At 42.3% G+C, this 16292-nt stretch overlaps 1 protein-coding gene across 3 annotated transcripts in view; it reads right to left on the bottom strand.

The window, feature by feature from the left end:
• Positions 1-16292, bottom strand: part of GRID1 (glutamate ionotropic receptor delta type subunit 1) — a 752005-nt gene that overhangs the window by 121328 nt on the left and 614385 nt on the right. For all 3 annotated transcript variants that reach the window (XM_053586010.1, XM_053586009.1, XM_053586011.1), the window contains one exon: positions 289-390. In XM_053586010.1, the coding sequence (XP_053441985.1) occupies positions 289-390 (102 nt within the window). The remainder of the gene's footprint in view (positions 1-288; positions 391-16292) is intronic.

Below are 16292 nucleotides of genomic sequence, written 5' to 3'. Positions count from 1 at the left end.
ACTTCCAAGAACAGGTGGAGCAGCTGGGCCCCCTCTAGCACTCAACAGTGGATCTGGATGATGGTTCCTTCTCTGGAGCAGCTCATGGAAGGCCTTGGAGACCCTGGGGCAGAATCTCCAGTCTTAATTTCCCCTTCATTATCCTCACTATCATTTACATGAAAGGCTTTATAAAAGCTCAAACCACTCCTCAAGGTCCCCTTCTCTCTAAACCATGCATGAAATAGAAAGCAGCCTCTGCTCAAAATCCTGAACAGTGAAGCTTCTAGAATACCCCCATGATCCTACCAAGACAGTCACCACTTTGAGAGTCAGTCCTTGGAGGCGGCTCCCCATGGGCCTTTCTTGCAGGCTGCCATTCAGGCCCTTCTCCGAGTCCCACGTCGCCAGCTGTGAAGGACAAAAGGGAGTGTGAGGATGGAGCAGACCCCTGCACACCCCTGCACACACCTTCAGACTTTGTCTCGGAGACTGGGATCCTAAATCAGGTAGGGAGGTAGACAGAAGCCCTCTCAGTTTCCCACAGAAGCAAAGCCATCTTCAAACCCTAAAACAAACAGATGTAACAGACGAAGATGTCCACCTCCTCCATCAGCTTTTCAGGACCTCCAGAACCCAGCACATCCCTAAAATGAAGCCAGCTGATGAGAACATGTTTGTAGACATGTCCAGGTTTTTTCTGTCTACCTCTGAAGTTCATGTCACTGTGTCTCCCACAAAGTCCCCTCTTTGTTTAACCACTCTTTTGACTGGCCTGCACCATAGCGCATTTGAGTCTAGCCACTGTTGTGCCATGAGTAGGATGAGTCTCGGCAGTAAAGGAGATAACAAAGACCCAAGTGCACAACTTGTCTTGCACCTTGGTGACTACTGCAAACAGAGCCAAGAGCCTCCTGCCTGTTTGCCCTGTGATGCAAGCTCCACAATTTTCCCTGATCTGTACATAGAGACTAACAACAGACTAAAGGTGCTTTGGATCCACTATATTCTCCTAAGCCTGCGGGGTGTATCCAACAGCCAGATGAATCTCTGACAGACACCCTAAAACAGCCAAGGAGACCCTAGCCTGTGTTGGAAACAACAGAGGCACATTTGCCCTTGAAACTACTTCCCCTCCTGCATTCCTGTAGCATTTGTACAACAATGAAATTTTTGTCCAACCGATGATTCTCAACTATTAATTGGGGAGACAGAAAAAAAGCGAACAGCCAGTCTCATCTGAAGCCACCTAGATCAGGACCTCAGGGCCTGGATGTGGGGAGTGATAATGCCTCCCAAGTGATCCTAATATTGAGACCACAGTTGAGGACCCCTGCTCTTCTGGTGACTCGAACATTATCTTGGCTGCATATCAGAATCTCTTATGGGGCTTTTAAAACATACTGGAATCTGCCCCCCCCCCAACCTGATTCTTATTTAATTGCTCTGTAGTGAAGTGGAAATGAATATTTTTGCTCCCCAGGGGATCCCAATGCACAGCCAGAACTGTGAACCACTGCTGTAGATTAAAGCAGTGATTCTCAATCTTGATAAGTACATAAATCACCTGGGGATTTTGTCATGCACTGACTCACTCTGGAGGCCTGAGATTATTCACATCTAACAAGCTACGCGGTGGTGCTGCTGCTGCTGCAGCTGCAGGCCCACAGACCACCCTTTACACAGCAAGGGGTTAAAGAATCTAACTACTGCAAGCAGCATCTACTCTTTGTCAGGGAAAATCCATAAGGCCCCTAGTTATCCCCCAAACCCCGTAGCTGTCAGTGAAGAAGTGCTACTGAGGGCCCTGGAGGAGCCAGCACTTGCTCCATTTAAAGGTGCTTCTATCCCCTCAGCATTTCCTACAGTCCTGGCACCTGCCACAAGGTCTGTACACTGCGCCCTGACTATAAGGCCACAGTCCTGGGACCTGACAGGCCATTCCACCTCGAAGGTACAACAGCTCTGAGGTCTAAAGCAAAACCATCAGAGTAAGATATGGAGCTCTACAGCCAGCTAAAAAGGAACTTGCCCTGTCTTGCTGTCTTTGGACCTGATACCCACCAGGACCCACTCCATCCTAAATGGCATGCTTGGCAGTGATAAATGAGTAATTTAGTTAAAAGTATGGTCACATAAGCCCCATCACTAACACCACCACTATGAATTACTTCAGAAGGACTGGATTGCAGTGAAGAACAAGTGAAGATCTACCCAGGATTCTGCTCGAGGAATCAAAGATACCAAACAGGCCACACTCTGGGAGTGGGTACAACAAGGAGGAAATATCATGGCTGTTTCTCCCTTGGATCTCAGGAAGTAGCTCTGGGATCCAGAATTTATTCCTTCACTTGGACTAAAATGCTGGTCAAAGGGAAGAAGACAGACTCAGACAGATGAAGTCCTGGAACTGAGTGCCTGCATCCTTTGGATGCTCCAACGTGGGCTCAGGGAGCAGCATTGGGCATGTACCTGAGCTGCCTGTGCCTGCATTCTCATCACGGCTGAGCCCAGGCATGGAGCCACTTAACCCTGACCTGTGGGCTGCTATGCAGCTGCAAAGGTCCCCTTGACCATCTCAGTGTTCACAGAGTTATCATGGAGGCAATTTTGTCCTAATGATGATGTGTCAGTTCCAGAGCCTGGAAATAGTCTATCCTGCAGCAGGACTTGAGTTCCCAACATCTGTTGGGAATCTCTGCTGGTATGGTAAAGGGCATCTTGACTCTGCTGCCTGGCTTGGATGAGCACTTGGAATAGGGCTCTGCCCAGCGTTGGCCAACCAGGCTTCACTTGTCTTTTTATCGGGATTGTAATCAGGTGTGAGAATGGAGAATGGAAGTAGTCAGGATTAAGCCCTGTCCCACTAAGCTTTCAGCTCAGCTCCAAGAAGGGCTCTGCCTCTCGGTAGCTCTCTACATGACCCTCTGCTTCTAGCCCACTGCCTGGCTCCAGACAGCACAAGCTCGGCCTTAGACCTCTGCAACATCCTCCTCACTGGTCTCCTTCCTGCCAAACCCTCCTGCTTCTGGCCCATCCTCCAACATGCAGTTATGTATCTTTATAATAAATAAACATGAACTATGTTAATAAACCTTTATGATAAATAAACATGAACTATGTTAATAAAATCATCTAACAAATTTCTACTTCCTACAGAACAAATCCTAACATTTTCCTGCTTGGCTTAAAAGAAAGGGCTTCCTAAACCAGAACTCACCCCGACCCAGCATCATTTCAGCTTATGTAGCCAAAGTGTCTTACAACCCCACCAAATCACTTACCCTTTCTCAAACACATCATTTTTAAACATAAAATTTCACTTCAGAATAGTTTCAGATTTACAGAAAAGTTGCAGATGATATGCCACTTAAGTCCTTACACTACACATCCACTTTCCCCCGTTGTTAAGATGTTACATTGGCCTGATACAGTCATCACCACTAATACCATTTAGCCCAATAACTGTGATTTTTGCAAACCTACAATAGAAATCCCCCCAGTGCCTTCTGCTATGGGCCCGCATCTGTGAGACACATGGGAGATTTATTTTTCTTGCTCTGTTCTCTGGAGTCAAAACCCTGTCTTCATAAGATATCCAGAACCTCAGGCTCTTGGGTTGGACCTTGTCTTGCTCATTTCTATCTCGGTATCTCCAGTCTTGCCTTGAACACCAAGTTCACCTCTTCAAGATCAACTTCTATAACAGGTCTAGAATAGACCCAGGTTCCAATTTTTCTTAGTGCTTACCTGACTTTAGACAGTGCACTTGACCATGCTTGAAACACAGAAGACAGTCAACAAATATTTGTTCAGTAAATTAAACTTCACTGAGATTTCATCTTCTTATCTATAAAAGAGATGGCTTATAAAAGTAATGTCATCTCTTTTAATAATAATAATAATATCTAACCAGCCTACCAGTGAGAGGATGTCCACAGGAGAAAATAATCTCCTATAAAATATCTTAATTAAGAATCACAAAATAAAGGATCAGAGTCTGAAACTATGCAAATATAATCTTAATTATTTTTATCAGCAGCCATAAATATGGGAGGAGACACATTAAAACATGATATATGGATATGTATTACAAACAGGCAGTGGAATTATAAATAGTCATTATTACCTTCTGTATTCAGGCTTTTCACTACTTTAATAGGAAGGAAAATAGGCCTTTGATAAAAATAACTAGCATAGAGAATTAATCAATATCCCATCACATGTCCTTATATGACTGAAAACCAAATGTCAGAGAAATAATCAGGGTGAAATTATCTGTCACTATGTCAAGGCCAATCTAAGAGTCACAAACCATTAAACCAGCACTCTGGGTCTAAGGACCTTTGGCCCAGGGATGGCTCATCTCCTGGACGAGGAGTATTAATACTTCGATCTGCACGGCATCTTGTATTTTAAGACCTCTGCATGATGGTGTAGGGCTCCATAAATGGGAAGATAGGAACCAACCACAGCTGAGGCTCAGATCCATAAAGATAAGCAATTTCTCTCCACTGAAAAAGAAGAACAGCACCAAGTCATTTTACCTAATTTTTGGGCAACCTTAAAGCAAGAAGGCCATTTATATTAACATAGAATTTCATGAGAGGAAAAGTAAAATTCCTCCAAACTTATTATCATCCTTATCTTTTTGTCTAAAATGTTCAGAAGTTAAAGGGGTTCTGTTTGTTTGTTTTGTTTTAACACAGACTTCTCTCTCCCTGGCCTTTAGGAATCCTGTACCTTGACAAAGAAAGGAAAAAAATACTTCAAAGAGAAACCAACACTCTACCTTTCAAATACATCGAAGTACAACTGTGTTCCAGGATTCAGGATCCTTTGTGTTGGGCAGGAGAATTTATTATTCCCTCACATCAGGCTGAAGCCGAGTGCTCCAGGCTGAGTGAATCTTCCTACCTCCACAAAGCTGTGTGCTCTTGCCCAAATCTTAAGGTCAGAGTGGTAAACCTTCGCCATTTCTGGGTGACACCATCCCTCCGAGTGCCTGATACACAAGACCAGAACATAGAAAAGCAGGCCTCAAATGAAAAACTCTGGTGTAATTTTTTAAAAAGTAAAATGATGCCTTTAAATGGATTCCCAGGCTTGCAGCCGGCAGAGACTAAAAAACCGGCTCCATCCCATGGGTGGCTGCTGCTCCCTTCCCCATCCAGAATGCTGAGGAAAATGTTTCAGTCAATAAAAGCCAAATGAGGCTGATAGGTTTGATAAATGGGAAGCCAGAAAAACCTTTTACCCAAAGAAGTCCTGATACTTAGTCGTACGGCTGCAGACCATTTCATTTGTACACGAGTGTGTCCACTCTGACTTGCTCTCATATTTTGGAGACAGAATGTTGTGTATGGGATCGATGAATTTATGGCCACAGACACCCACTTTTGACAGCTGACCTGTCAAGATCAGTGCCTGAAAAACTAATTTCCAGCACTATTAAACAAAACAAGTACTGCTGCTATTTGATAAGACAGCTATGCTTTTCAGTCATTGCTGAGATCTGCTCTACCCAGACCAGAAACGGGGATGGAGCCAGAGGTTACAGCACAATCATCACTTAAAAGGAGATATATGGTCTCAAAATCTGATGATGACAAACAACACTTCAAGAGATGAGCCAGTTGGAGAACATATTTCATAAACCACTGGTCTCAGGAAAATGTATTTCCCGAGTCAGTCAGGACATTCTCTATGCTACTGTTTCTGAGTTAGCTGTAAGATGTGGGATTTGGGACTTTGTGTCCTTAATAAATACAGGGCTATTAACCCTAAAATAGACAGGCCTCCTTTGGAAGACTGGGCTTTGTGATCTTCAGTCTAGTTCTAGAGGTATCCTAAAGTGTCATCCTCTTTTCGTGGGGAGGGAGGAAGGAAACAGGAAGAAATCCAGCTGCTGTACAACCCAGAGACACAATATGAGCAATTTCATACAGCGGGCCTCGCATTTTCCTGGGGAAGGAGGGAGGGAAGGAAGGAAGGAAGGAAGGAAGGGCTTAACTCCAAACCTCGTGTTTAAGAATATCCATTAAGACAATTGATCCATACTCTGTATTCTTTCACAGCTAAGGGAGGAAGACAAGTAAGTCTTCCTTAGCTAAGTAAGCTAAGACAAGTTGGTCAACTTGCCTCAAGAAAGTACTGGAAACAAGACGTGAAGATTTCATGACCATGCTTATCAGAACATACAACCACAGCTGAAGCCCCACAGAACTGAGCCCTTGTCAAGCAGTCACAGCCACCAGCGGAGTACAGATGGCACTGGCCTCAGTAACTCTGGCCATCATGGGTTTATTGTCACGTGAGTGCCATGGACTTTGCTAAAAAAGTAAATCAAATGTTAATTGTTTCTTTTTCCCCTTTGCCCATTTTTATTGGAAAACAAATAGGCTTAATGTACGTTTCAAAGTATCACAGCCTTGGATGTGGGTGGGGTGAAGGGGGCGCCAACTATCTTGAATCAGCCTGAATTGGACATTCAACCAACACTGATTTCAGATAGCTGATCAACAAGTCATCAGCTCTGGCTAAATGAAGGAACATGCTCACACACAAACACAGAATCTCAGAAGGAGAGGGTAGAATCTGAGGGTAGAATATTATTATCTTATAATAGTATCTAAGGGTAGAATATTATTAGTAGCCAGGATTCTTAAAGTAATTTCAGACTTCATTTTGGGAATTCCAGCATATCTGGGTCACAAAGGCCTTGCAGGACATGAATCACAGGAGCTGGCAGTCATCACCTAGTTAATATACCTACCGAGGAAGAGGCCAGGAACTCTCTGGAAGCCCCAAAAAAATGCTGTGAAGGAAGGGGTGGTTATCACTCTGACACAGGAGACATGAAAGTCCTCACCTCAGGGCCATTTTCTCAGGGAATTGAGCCTTTGGTGAAAGTTGTATGATGCTTCCTTAAAACCTCTCAAGAATTTGTGCTAAATGTCCAGAAGATAGAGCTGAAAGAAACTAAACAAAGAGCAAAGGAGCTATCACACATAGGGCTTATGGAAAAACCTTTGGCAAGGATGAGCAAAAGACACTTTCTGAGTGGTGCTGAAGGGGGAGATAACGAAAACTGGTGGAAACTCCTTTGGCCCTGGCAACAGATCCTTCATGACGGAGGCAATGAAAATGCCCAAGTCCTAGCCTCTGCTATGTCAAACTCCAGGGCAAGAGGGCCTCACTGAGCTCACACAGAGACTGAAGGAAAGACCAGCTCTGATAGTGCAAGCCACAGAGTCTTTCTGTTGTATTAAGAGCAAGGATTGGGCAGCTCCGGTGGCTCAAAGGAGTAGGGCACCGGCCCCATATGCCAGAGGTGGTGGGTTCAAACCCAGCCCCAGCCAAAAACTGCAAAAAAAAAAAAAAAAGAGCAAGGATGGAGCCAGCTCCCCTGTTGCTTAAGTTACAGAAAGCGTAAAGAGGATGTTGCTCCCATTGTGACAACAACAACTAAAAGCCAGATAATCAACAAAACTGGTCATAGGACCACCTGGTAAAATCAATTTCAAAGGGTAAGAAGCTTGTCCAAGGATAGGACCCAAGAAATGTTTTATCTATCACTGAGCACATGACAAATGAAGTAGCAGTTGATAAAGTGGGTAAGAAGGAAAAAAAGCCTTGAAATGTAACAGTCCTAAAGGCTAGTGTGTGCCATCAGGAGAGTGAGGATCCCGGGAACCTCAGGCTCAAAGGAGGTCACGCCCACGCATCAGCTCTCCTCCTCCAAACCTCCACTGGGGGCAACAGGAGAAAGAAAAACCCAACAGCAGCATCTGAAAGTTATGGGACAACAGTGTTAAAGATTTGGATATCCAATATCCAGGATGTGTAAAAAAAACGCTCAACTCAATTAGAAGAAAAACAACACAATTTTTAAAAATACTGAGATGACTTATTTTTTCCAAAGAAGACATGGAAAAGGTTGATACGCACATGAAAATATGTATGCTCCACATCAGGAGTCATCAGGGAAATGCAAAATAAGATCACCAGGAGGCATCAGTAGACCTCCACAGGATGGCTAAAACCAAAGACTGACATTGCTAAGTATTGTAGAGGATCTGGAATGCAAAAGGTGCAGCCGCCCTGGGGATAGTTTGGCAATGTCTTATGGAATTAAATATATATTTGCCATACAACCCAGCAATTCCACTTCCAGGCATTTACATGACGCAAATATAACCCTATAACCATCTGTATGTGAATGTTGGTAGATGCTTTCTTCCTAATGGCCCCAAACAGAATCTCTCCAAATGTGGATCAGCTGATGAACAGATAAACAGAATGTGGTATATTTAGATAAAAGGATACTACTCAGTAATCAAAAGTAACAAACTACTGACACTTGTAGCAACATGGATGAAGCTCGAAAGCATTAGGCCAAGTGAAGGAAGCCACCCACAAGAGACCACATACTTTATATTATTGTATGGACACGGCATTCTCACAAAGGCAATGTTAGAGGTACTGAAAATACATCGGTGGTTGCCTGGAGGTGGGATGGCAGATTATCAAATGCAAAGACAAAGCTGGGAGGGGGTTTAGGGTAATGGAAATGTTCTATATTTGGAGTGTTTTGTATACATACTACCAAATGCATTTGTCAGAGATAATCAAGTACTTTATACCTCAAATGGGTGGATTTATTGCCCGTAATTGCATCTAAATAAACTTGATATGTATATAATAATTTTGAAAATGATAGAGTCATGTGCTGAGGAGGTGGGTAGTGGTTACTCACATGTCATATGACCCAACTGTAACCCCCTGATGAGGATGATTGGAGGAAATGTTCCCAAAATAGCATTATGACCAACATTATTGAGCACCAACATTGTGCTCTAACCACCTGAAGCCAGTAGTATCATATGGCCAAGAAATTATCTATGAATCTTAAAGAATTGGATACATCTTTATAAGGTTTTAGGAAGAACAAAAGTGCAGTTTTACCTGCAAATCATTCCATGATGTGTGTGGAAGAAAACATAGGTTACATTACATTATATAGGGTCTGATCCCAAATTTCTAATGCTTATTTCTTTTGGGGAGATGGCACGTGTGTATTTCTAAGACACTAAATTGGCTGTTTCAGGCATTGGGTGAGCAAGGTGATTCCAAGGAATGTTTATTTCTTGCACTACACAATCTTGTAATGTTTGAATTGTTTTACAGAGAGGAAGCATTGCTTTTATAATCAGAAGAAAAACAATAAAGCGATTTTCATTTCGAAACTGCATTACCATCTAGCTTATGACTGTAATGTTGATTTTGTATTTCTCTTTAATTGTTTTAGGTGTATTGGTTTTGTCTCTCTAAATAAACCGCAAGTTCCAGAAAAGGCAGACTCTACAAGCAGAACAAGCTGGGTTGGAATTCTGTTTCTTCCACTCCTGAGCCAGGGAGACATCTGGCAAATGACTTGAACTGGTCATATTTTTTTCTCTGGGCTCAAGTGTCTTTTGCCTGTAGGTTCCACTAGATATTAGTTGTTGTTACTAACAGTATGCTTTTTTTGTTTTCTCTAGTATGCTATGGTCCATACTAACAGCTTAAGGAATTCTTATTAACTGACTAGAATTAATGGCTCGATATACACTATGCGTCAGGTGAAGTCTGACAAGACATTTCTGACAGCCAGTTCTATGAGTTATTACATTGAAATTGAAAATTGTCCGGTCTTTTCCATTACATGCTCCCCAAACCTTGGGCCATCTCCTCTCTCTGAAATACCCATCCCCCCCTTAGTTTTCTGACTCTGAGTCATCCTTTGCTTATCTTTCTAAAGATCTTTCTTTGCACCTCTCCAGAGTGTATGTCTCCCTTCGGCGAGCTCACAATGCCCTGACCATAACCCCGTGGAAATGCTTTTCACAATCCTAAAACTCTTTTTCTATCTATTCACAAATAGACTGTATCTTTATAAAGGCAGAGACCATCTCTTCTTCATTTTTATTCACTCAATAAAATCTTACTAGAAACATTTATAAAATTGATCATCCCCTGGGCACTTCCTCATTAACTGGCTAGAATTTCATGCTTTTTTCAATCTCTAGATCCCAGTGATGCTTCATTTCTGAAGCTCTGCAAAAGGCTTTCTCACTCGGTGCTTACAGTGGTTGAAAGTTCCTGGCTGGATTTGCTCTTTGCTTGATTTTGTGTTGAAAACTTAACACAAAGGCCAGGTGTGGTGGCTTACACCTATAATCCTAGCACGCAGAGAGGCTGAGTTGGGTGGATTGCTTAAGCTCGTTAGTTTAAGACCAGCCTGAGCAAGAGTGAGGCACTGTCTCTTGTAAAAATAGAAAAACTAACCAGGCGTCATGGTGAGCACCTGTAGTTCCAACTATTTGGGATGCTGAAGCAAGAGGATCTCTTGAGCCCAAGAGTTTGAGGTAACAATGAGCTATGATGCCAGGGCACTCTACCCAGAGCAACAGAGTGAGAGACTCTGTCTCAAAAAAGAAAAAAGAAAACTTACATTAAGACTTCTAGCCATGTAAAAAGTGTTAGCGAAATGAGTGATTTTTAGAAACCCCACTAAAATTTGCACCTCCAAGAGGTGCAAATGGTGGATGGATTAATAAATTGGGGTATATGTATACCATGGAATACTATGCAGCCTTAAAAAATGGAGACTTTACCTCCCATATGTTTACATGCATGGAGCTTGAACATGTTCTTCTCAGTAAAGTATCTCAAGAATGGAAGAAAAAGTATCCAATATACTCAGTACTTTTATGAAATCAATTTATATTTACTCACACTTTCTTATGAAAGATAAATCATAAGTATAGCCCATGATGAAGGAGAGAAATGGAAGGGAGGGGGGAGATTTAATGAAGGGGAGGGAAACAGTGGGGCCACACCTATGGAGCATATTGCAAGGGTACAAGTCAAATCTATCAAGTATAGAACATAAATGTCTTAACACAATAATCAAGTAAATCAGGTGAAAGCTATATTAATTAGTTTGATGTAAGCACTCCAAATTGTATACAAAATCAGCACATTGTACCCCACAAATGCATGAATGTATTCATGATCTATGTGTATATGACTTAATAAAAGGAAAAAAAATAAAAAGTAAAAAAAAAAAAAGAAACCCCACTTTATAAGTCTTTACCTCTAGATCCTGGTTAGCATATGGTCAGCAGACCTACAGCATCATACCTTGGCTCCATCTCACGTCTAATGAATCAGCACCTACACTGTAACCAGATTCTCAGGGAGTGCACGGCATGGTTATGTTTGAGAAGCACAGTTTCAAGGTCATACCATTATTTTTTACCTGGAGTTTCATGAGCTTTACCTATCAGCTTCTCTCTTATCTCCTTTCTAAACCCTCCATGCCCAACATCCCATTTTCTTTCTTTCTTTTTCTTTTTTTAATTGAGTTATTTCACTCTCCCTTGAATTCTCAACTGGCTTTCTATCACACTCATATTACTCTTTCCATGGCCTGTAAGATTCACCACGTTTGCCTTTTTTTTTTTTTGAGACAGAGTCTTACTCAGCCATCCTCAGTAGTGTGCTGTAGCATAATAACTCACAGCAGCCTCAAACTCTTGGGCTCACGTGATTTGCTTGTCTCAGCCTCCCAGTAACTGGGACTATAGGTGCCCATCACAATGCCAGGTGACTTTTTTTGTTTTTGTTTTGGGGTGGGTTTTTTTTCCACAGTTTTTGGCCGGGGCTGCGTTTGAACCTGCCACCTCCGGCATATGGGGCCGGCACCCTACTCCTTTGAGCCATAGGCACTGCCCCGGGTGATTTTTCTTTTTAGAGACAAGGTCTTGCTCTGGCTCAGGCTGGTCTTGAACCTGTGAGCTCAGGCAATCCACTCTCCTCGGCCTCCCAAGTGCTAGGATTAAAGGCATGAGCCACTGCACCCAGCTCAAGTTTGCCCTTCAAACTCATCCTACCCATCGCTCTGCCCACCTTTTCATTCTACCCCACCAACACCGGCCACCTCTCAAGCCAAGGTCCTTCCTTCATAGGAACTTGGTGGATACTCTTCACTTTCCTGATAAATCATATTTCTACCATTCATATTCCGTGCTTGGCTCCTGATGCTTGCTTGATGAGATTTACTTTTGATTAAAGCCCTGCCTGTCACTCTTAAGTTTTAGTATTTGCAAACATAGGATTTTGCCATTTTCTTAATGGCTTTCAAATGTTTTGTGAAAAGTCCCTTCCATGATATCTGTTTTGTCCACCATCATAAACATCTGACACAATTTCTGGCACATAGCACACACTTAAGAAATATTTGTTGAATAACCAAATAAATTAAAGGATTAGTACCAGAATCTTGTACCACTTTCTTGTGTAAAGGACCTGCCAGCAAATGTTTTAGGCTTCTTGGGCCATATAGTGTCTGTGGTCAACTATTCAATGGGGGTAGCTTGGTTCTAATAAACTTTTATTACAAATTAAAGAGCAGGCTGGATTGGGAGCAGGGATCATAGTTTGCTAATCTCTGCATATCAACACCTTGATTTCTACCATTCCCTCTGCCTAGAATATTCTCCCTCCAGTTGAACTTTCCAAAGCACTACCCTTCTTTCAAAGTTTAATTTGTCATTTTTAAAAATTGTATAATTGCCATGTTTTCAGGAAACCCCATTTTATCTCTCCAAACAGAAGTGACAGATCCTCCTGCATCTTGAACACATTCTGCTTACCCTTTTCCATGGCACCGAGCACATTCAGATTTCCCTGACAGTTCCTGTAGCAGATTGTATTTTCTAAAGATGGTTGTGACAATATTCCCCATCCCACATGCTCCTCTGTAATGTGACTTCTCTACCTCCTAGCAGGAAGTGAAGTCTAATTCCTTCTGGTCTGAACCTTACACTGCATGTCTTTGGGGTTAGGTCAGAAGAGGCTCTGCAGCTGCTACCTGGTTCTCTTGGGATGCTCACTCTAGGACAAGGCTTTTCAACGTTGACACCATTGGCATTTGAGGCCAGATAATTATTGGGAGGTGGTGGCTGTTCTGTGAATTGCAGAATGTTTAGCAGCATCCCCGACCTCTGCCAACTATATGCCAATAGCACATCCCCCCTATGCCACCGCCAGTGTGACAAACAAAATATCTTCAGACATTACCAAAACAAAAATCCCCTCAAGGGTAGAGTTACACATCCGACCAATACCACCACTCACTGGGAACTGCTCATCTAGAAGAATACAGCGGCCATTCAACAAGTACAACCACCACCAGGCAGGAGGGACCACGTGTAGGTATTTTGCTAGACAGTCCTGTGTGAGTCCAGCCTCCCAAGCACCTCTGCCAAAGCACTAGACATGTGAGTGAAGCCCTCATACAATCTTAAGACCAGTGCATGAGCCAGTTGAATGCCAGTTGAATGTCAATAAGTAACCTCAGCTAACATCAGAATAAATGCCAAGATAAGCCTGACCAAATTTGTGATGCACAGAATAGAATCCATGAGATATAAGAAAATTACTGTTTATTACAGTAAACATTGGGTCACTTGTTTGCAGCAATAGTACTTTGAAAGGAAATTGTTACCTGGAAATAGGGTGTTACTATAAAAAAATATAAAATATGTTGGATTAGCTTTGGGACTGTGTGGAGAAGGAAGCTAAAAAAAATCTTAAGGAGACCCTGGGTGAAAGTAAAACTCAGGGAAATCTATTGTAAGAGTTTGGAAGCTAGGGGAAAAGCTACTTTTGCTATGCAGTGGCAGAACATTAAGGAAAATTTTCAATGTGCAATAATATGGGAAGGTAAAAAATCTACTAATAACATGATGAATCTAACTAACCAGATTCATCTAAAGATGAATCTAAGCCGGCAGAATCTTGGACAGTCCCTTGGTTTCTCTTAGCTGCCTAGCATAATGCATGCATGGATGGATAGATAGTTCATAGATTAACTAAAGAAGGAATTCTGCTGTCAGGCAGAATTTAGAGAAAATAAATAGAAGCCAGAATTTGTTGGATTTAAACAAACTATTTCTCATCCTCAGTCTCTTCAAGCAGAAAAATCCCCACATAAGACAGGTTCTCACTGCAAAGATCAACTCTCCTGTAGACTACTCAGAAAATATAGACCCATGAAATGAAGCCTCTGACTGTAAAACCCTTTCTTAAGACCTCATAAATATTTAAGGTGTTGCCTTGTAGACCTTTCAGAAAGAAAAAAGACTCCCTCCAATCTTTAAAGTGTCTATCACTGACCCTATCTGATAGACAATAGAACTTCTAAAAATCCTTGATAGCTTGTTTGAGAATGCAAGGTAAAGAGGACCTCATTGCAAAGAAATCTATAGGAGGGTCTTTCATCTAATGTGGTCAGCAACCAAAAAACTTAATTTAAAAACCCATGTGGCTTTTAAAGCAAGTGTAGAGGCAAAAGCACAGCCAGGTTAGACTAAAGGGTTCAGAGACAATGCAGAATGAAAGAGACTTTTAGATTCAGCTGCAAACAGCCCACATTATTTTTATGGAAAACCTAGGACGACTTATAAAGAGTCAAGAGCTCAAGGGTGGAGTCAAGAACAAAGGATCGTTGCCAGGAAGCAGTAGCAGGTCCTAATCAAGAAGTTAATGACATGAGTCCAGCTGGATATGAGAATCATTACAGACGGTGATCGCCATGTGCTTCCCATCTCTTCCTCCCTAGGGGTGGGAATATTTATTGCAGTTTTCCCATAACTGTCTTACCTTTGTATATTAAATGTAGGGGAGGGACTTAGATTGAGGACTTCAGATTGAGAACCATATATGGGGAGCTGTACCCAAGAATCTGTCTCCATGGAATTTCATTTGTAATTCAGCCTGACTTAGAGGATAAAGATGCCAGATTTTGAGTTGAAGCCATAGTGGAATGAGACTCAAGGGTTCTTGAGGGAGGGAGAAAGATTAGTTTTCATTCAAGTGGGGTGTGCCTCATTGTGGCCGTAAGCAGAAGCACTGCTGAAGATGGTATCTTCCACGGGTAGCAAAACATCATCTGTCTCATCTGCCCTTCTAGACCATGCCATTACCTCTCCACCAACACAGAGTCTACCCTCTCTGCACCCCCTTGAACCTTGACTTGTTTCACTTATAACTTATAAACGGTGGTAGAAGTAACACTTTGTGACTTCAGAGTCACATGGCTATTCTAAATAGCCGTGCATTGCCCACTCGGTTCTCTTCTCTGGGGGAAGCCAGCTACCACTAAGAGATTCCATAGCCTGAGATCACTGTGATGGAGAGTCTACCGTCTACACATGTGTGCCCTGGCAGATAACCCCAGATGAGCTCCGTCTTTCAGGAACCCCCACCAAGGTACCAGGCAAGCCAACTTGAACGAGTACAACTAAGTGACCTCAGTTGAAATCACTCAGCCAAGCCCACTGAATCTGTGAAATAGAATAAAATACAGTGAATATAATACATTGTCATAATATAATACAACTATTGCCATTAACTGTTGAGGTCATTGGTCGTGCATCAGTAGTAACAATGGCTCATGCATTTTCCCTTGCACCCATCTTAAAATCATGATCTGGTTTACTCCTCTCTGTATTCCCATGGCAACTAAAATAATGCCTCCCATACAGTAAGTGAGCTTGTCTACACTCAACAAAGTATTGTTACATACACAACATCCCCTGTGGATGCCACCAACACTGTGTGACTTAAATAGAAAAAATTATTAGCCTCAATTTTGCTGGTAGAGCAGAGAGGCTAGGTGATTTGTTGTGCCTATTAAATAATTCAGGGAAGCTGTAAACTCAGGACTTTTGAATCCAAGTCCATTGGATTTTCTTCCTAAAAATGCTCCCTCTACACATCGTAGCATCTGTGCACATATTACTTTATTTAATGGAGCCAGAAAGAAAGGAAATGAGAGCAGGAGAAAGAAGAAATAAAAGAAACAGAAATGTTCCCAAAGGTGTAAAAGGGATGAAATCTGGGGCATCTGATAAGGGACTGAACCCAGACAAAATCTTGAGGTCAGCACTTTGCCAGCTCCATTCCTCTCACATTTTATTTGACCTTCTAGTCCAACCTGGAAACCTCACAACCCTCAGGTCTTTTTCTTGCCCCTCTCCTTCTTCTTAGCCCCATACTTTCGAGGTCTTTCTGATTGCACAGAAGCAAAGAACTCTAATCCCCCAGCACCAGAGGTAAATAGTTGTTCTTACCTAGAAAATGAATATAAGGATGAAAATAAGAAGGTCAAAACATGTCCCAAAACCTGCAAGTGCTATTAGAAAACAGTAAGCAAGAGATTTTAAAAACATTTCCTGTCATGGGGGACAGTAGAAACCTGG

This window comes from Nycticebus coucang, chromosome 3 (genome assembly GCF_027406575.1).
Source record: "Nycticebus coucang isolate mNycCou1 chromosome 3, mNycCou1.pri, whole genome shotgun sequence".
Taxonomy (NCBI): domain Eukaryota; kingdom Metazoa; phylum Chordata; class Mammalia; order Primates; family Lorisidae; genus Nycticebus; species Nycticebus coucang.
The sequence above is the reverse complement of the archived record's forward strand: the minus strand, read 5'-3'. Positions and strand labels throughout refer to the sequence as shown.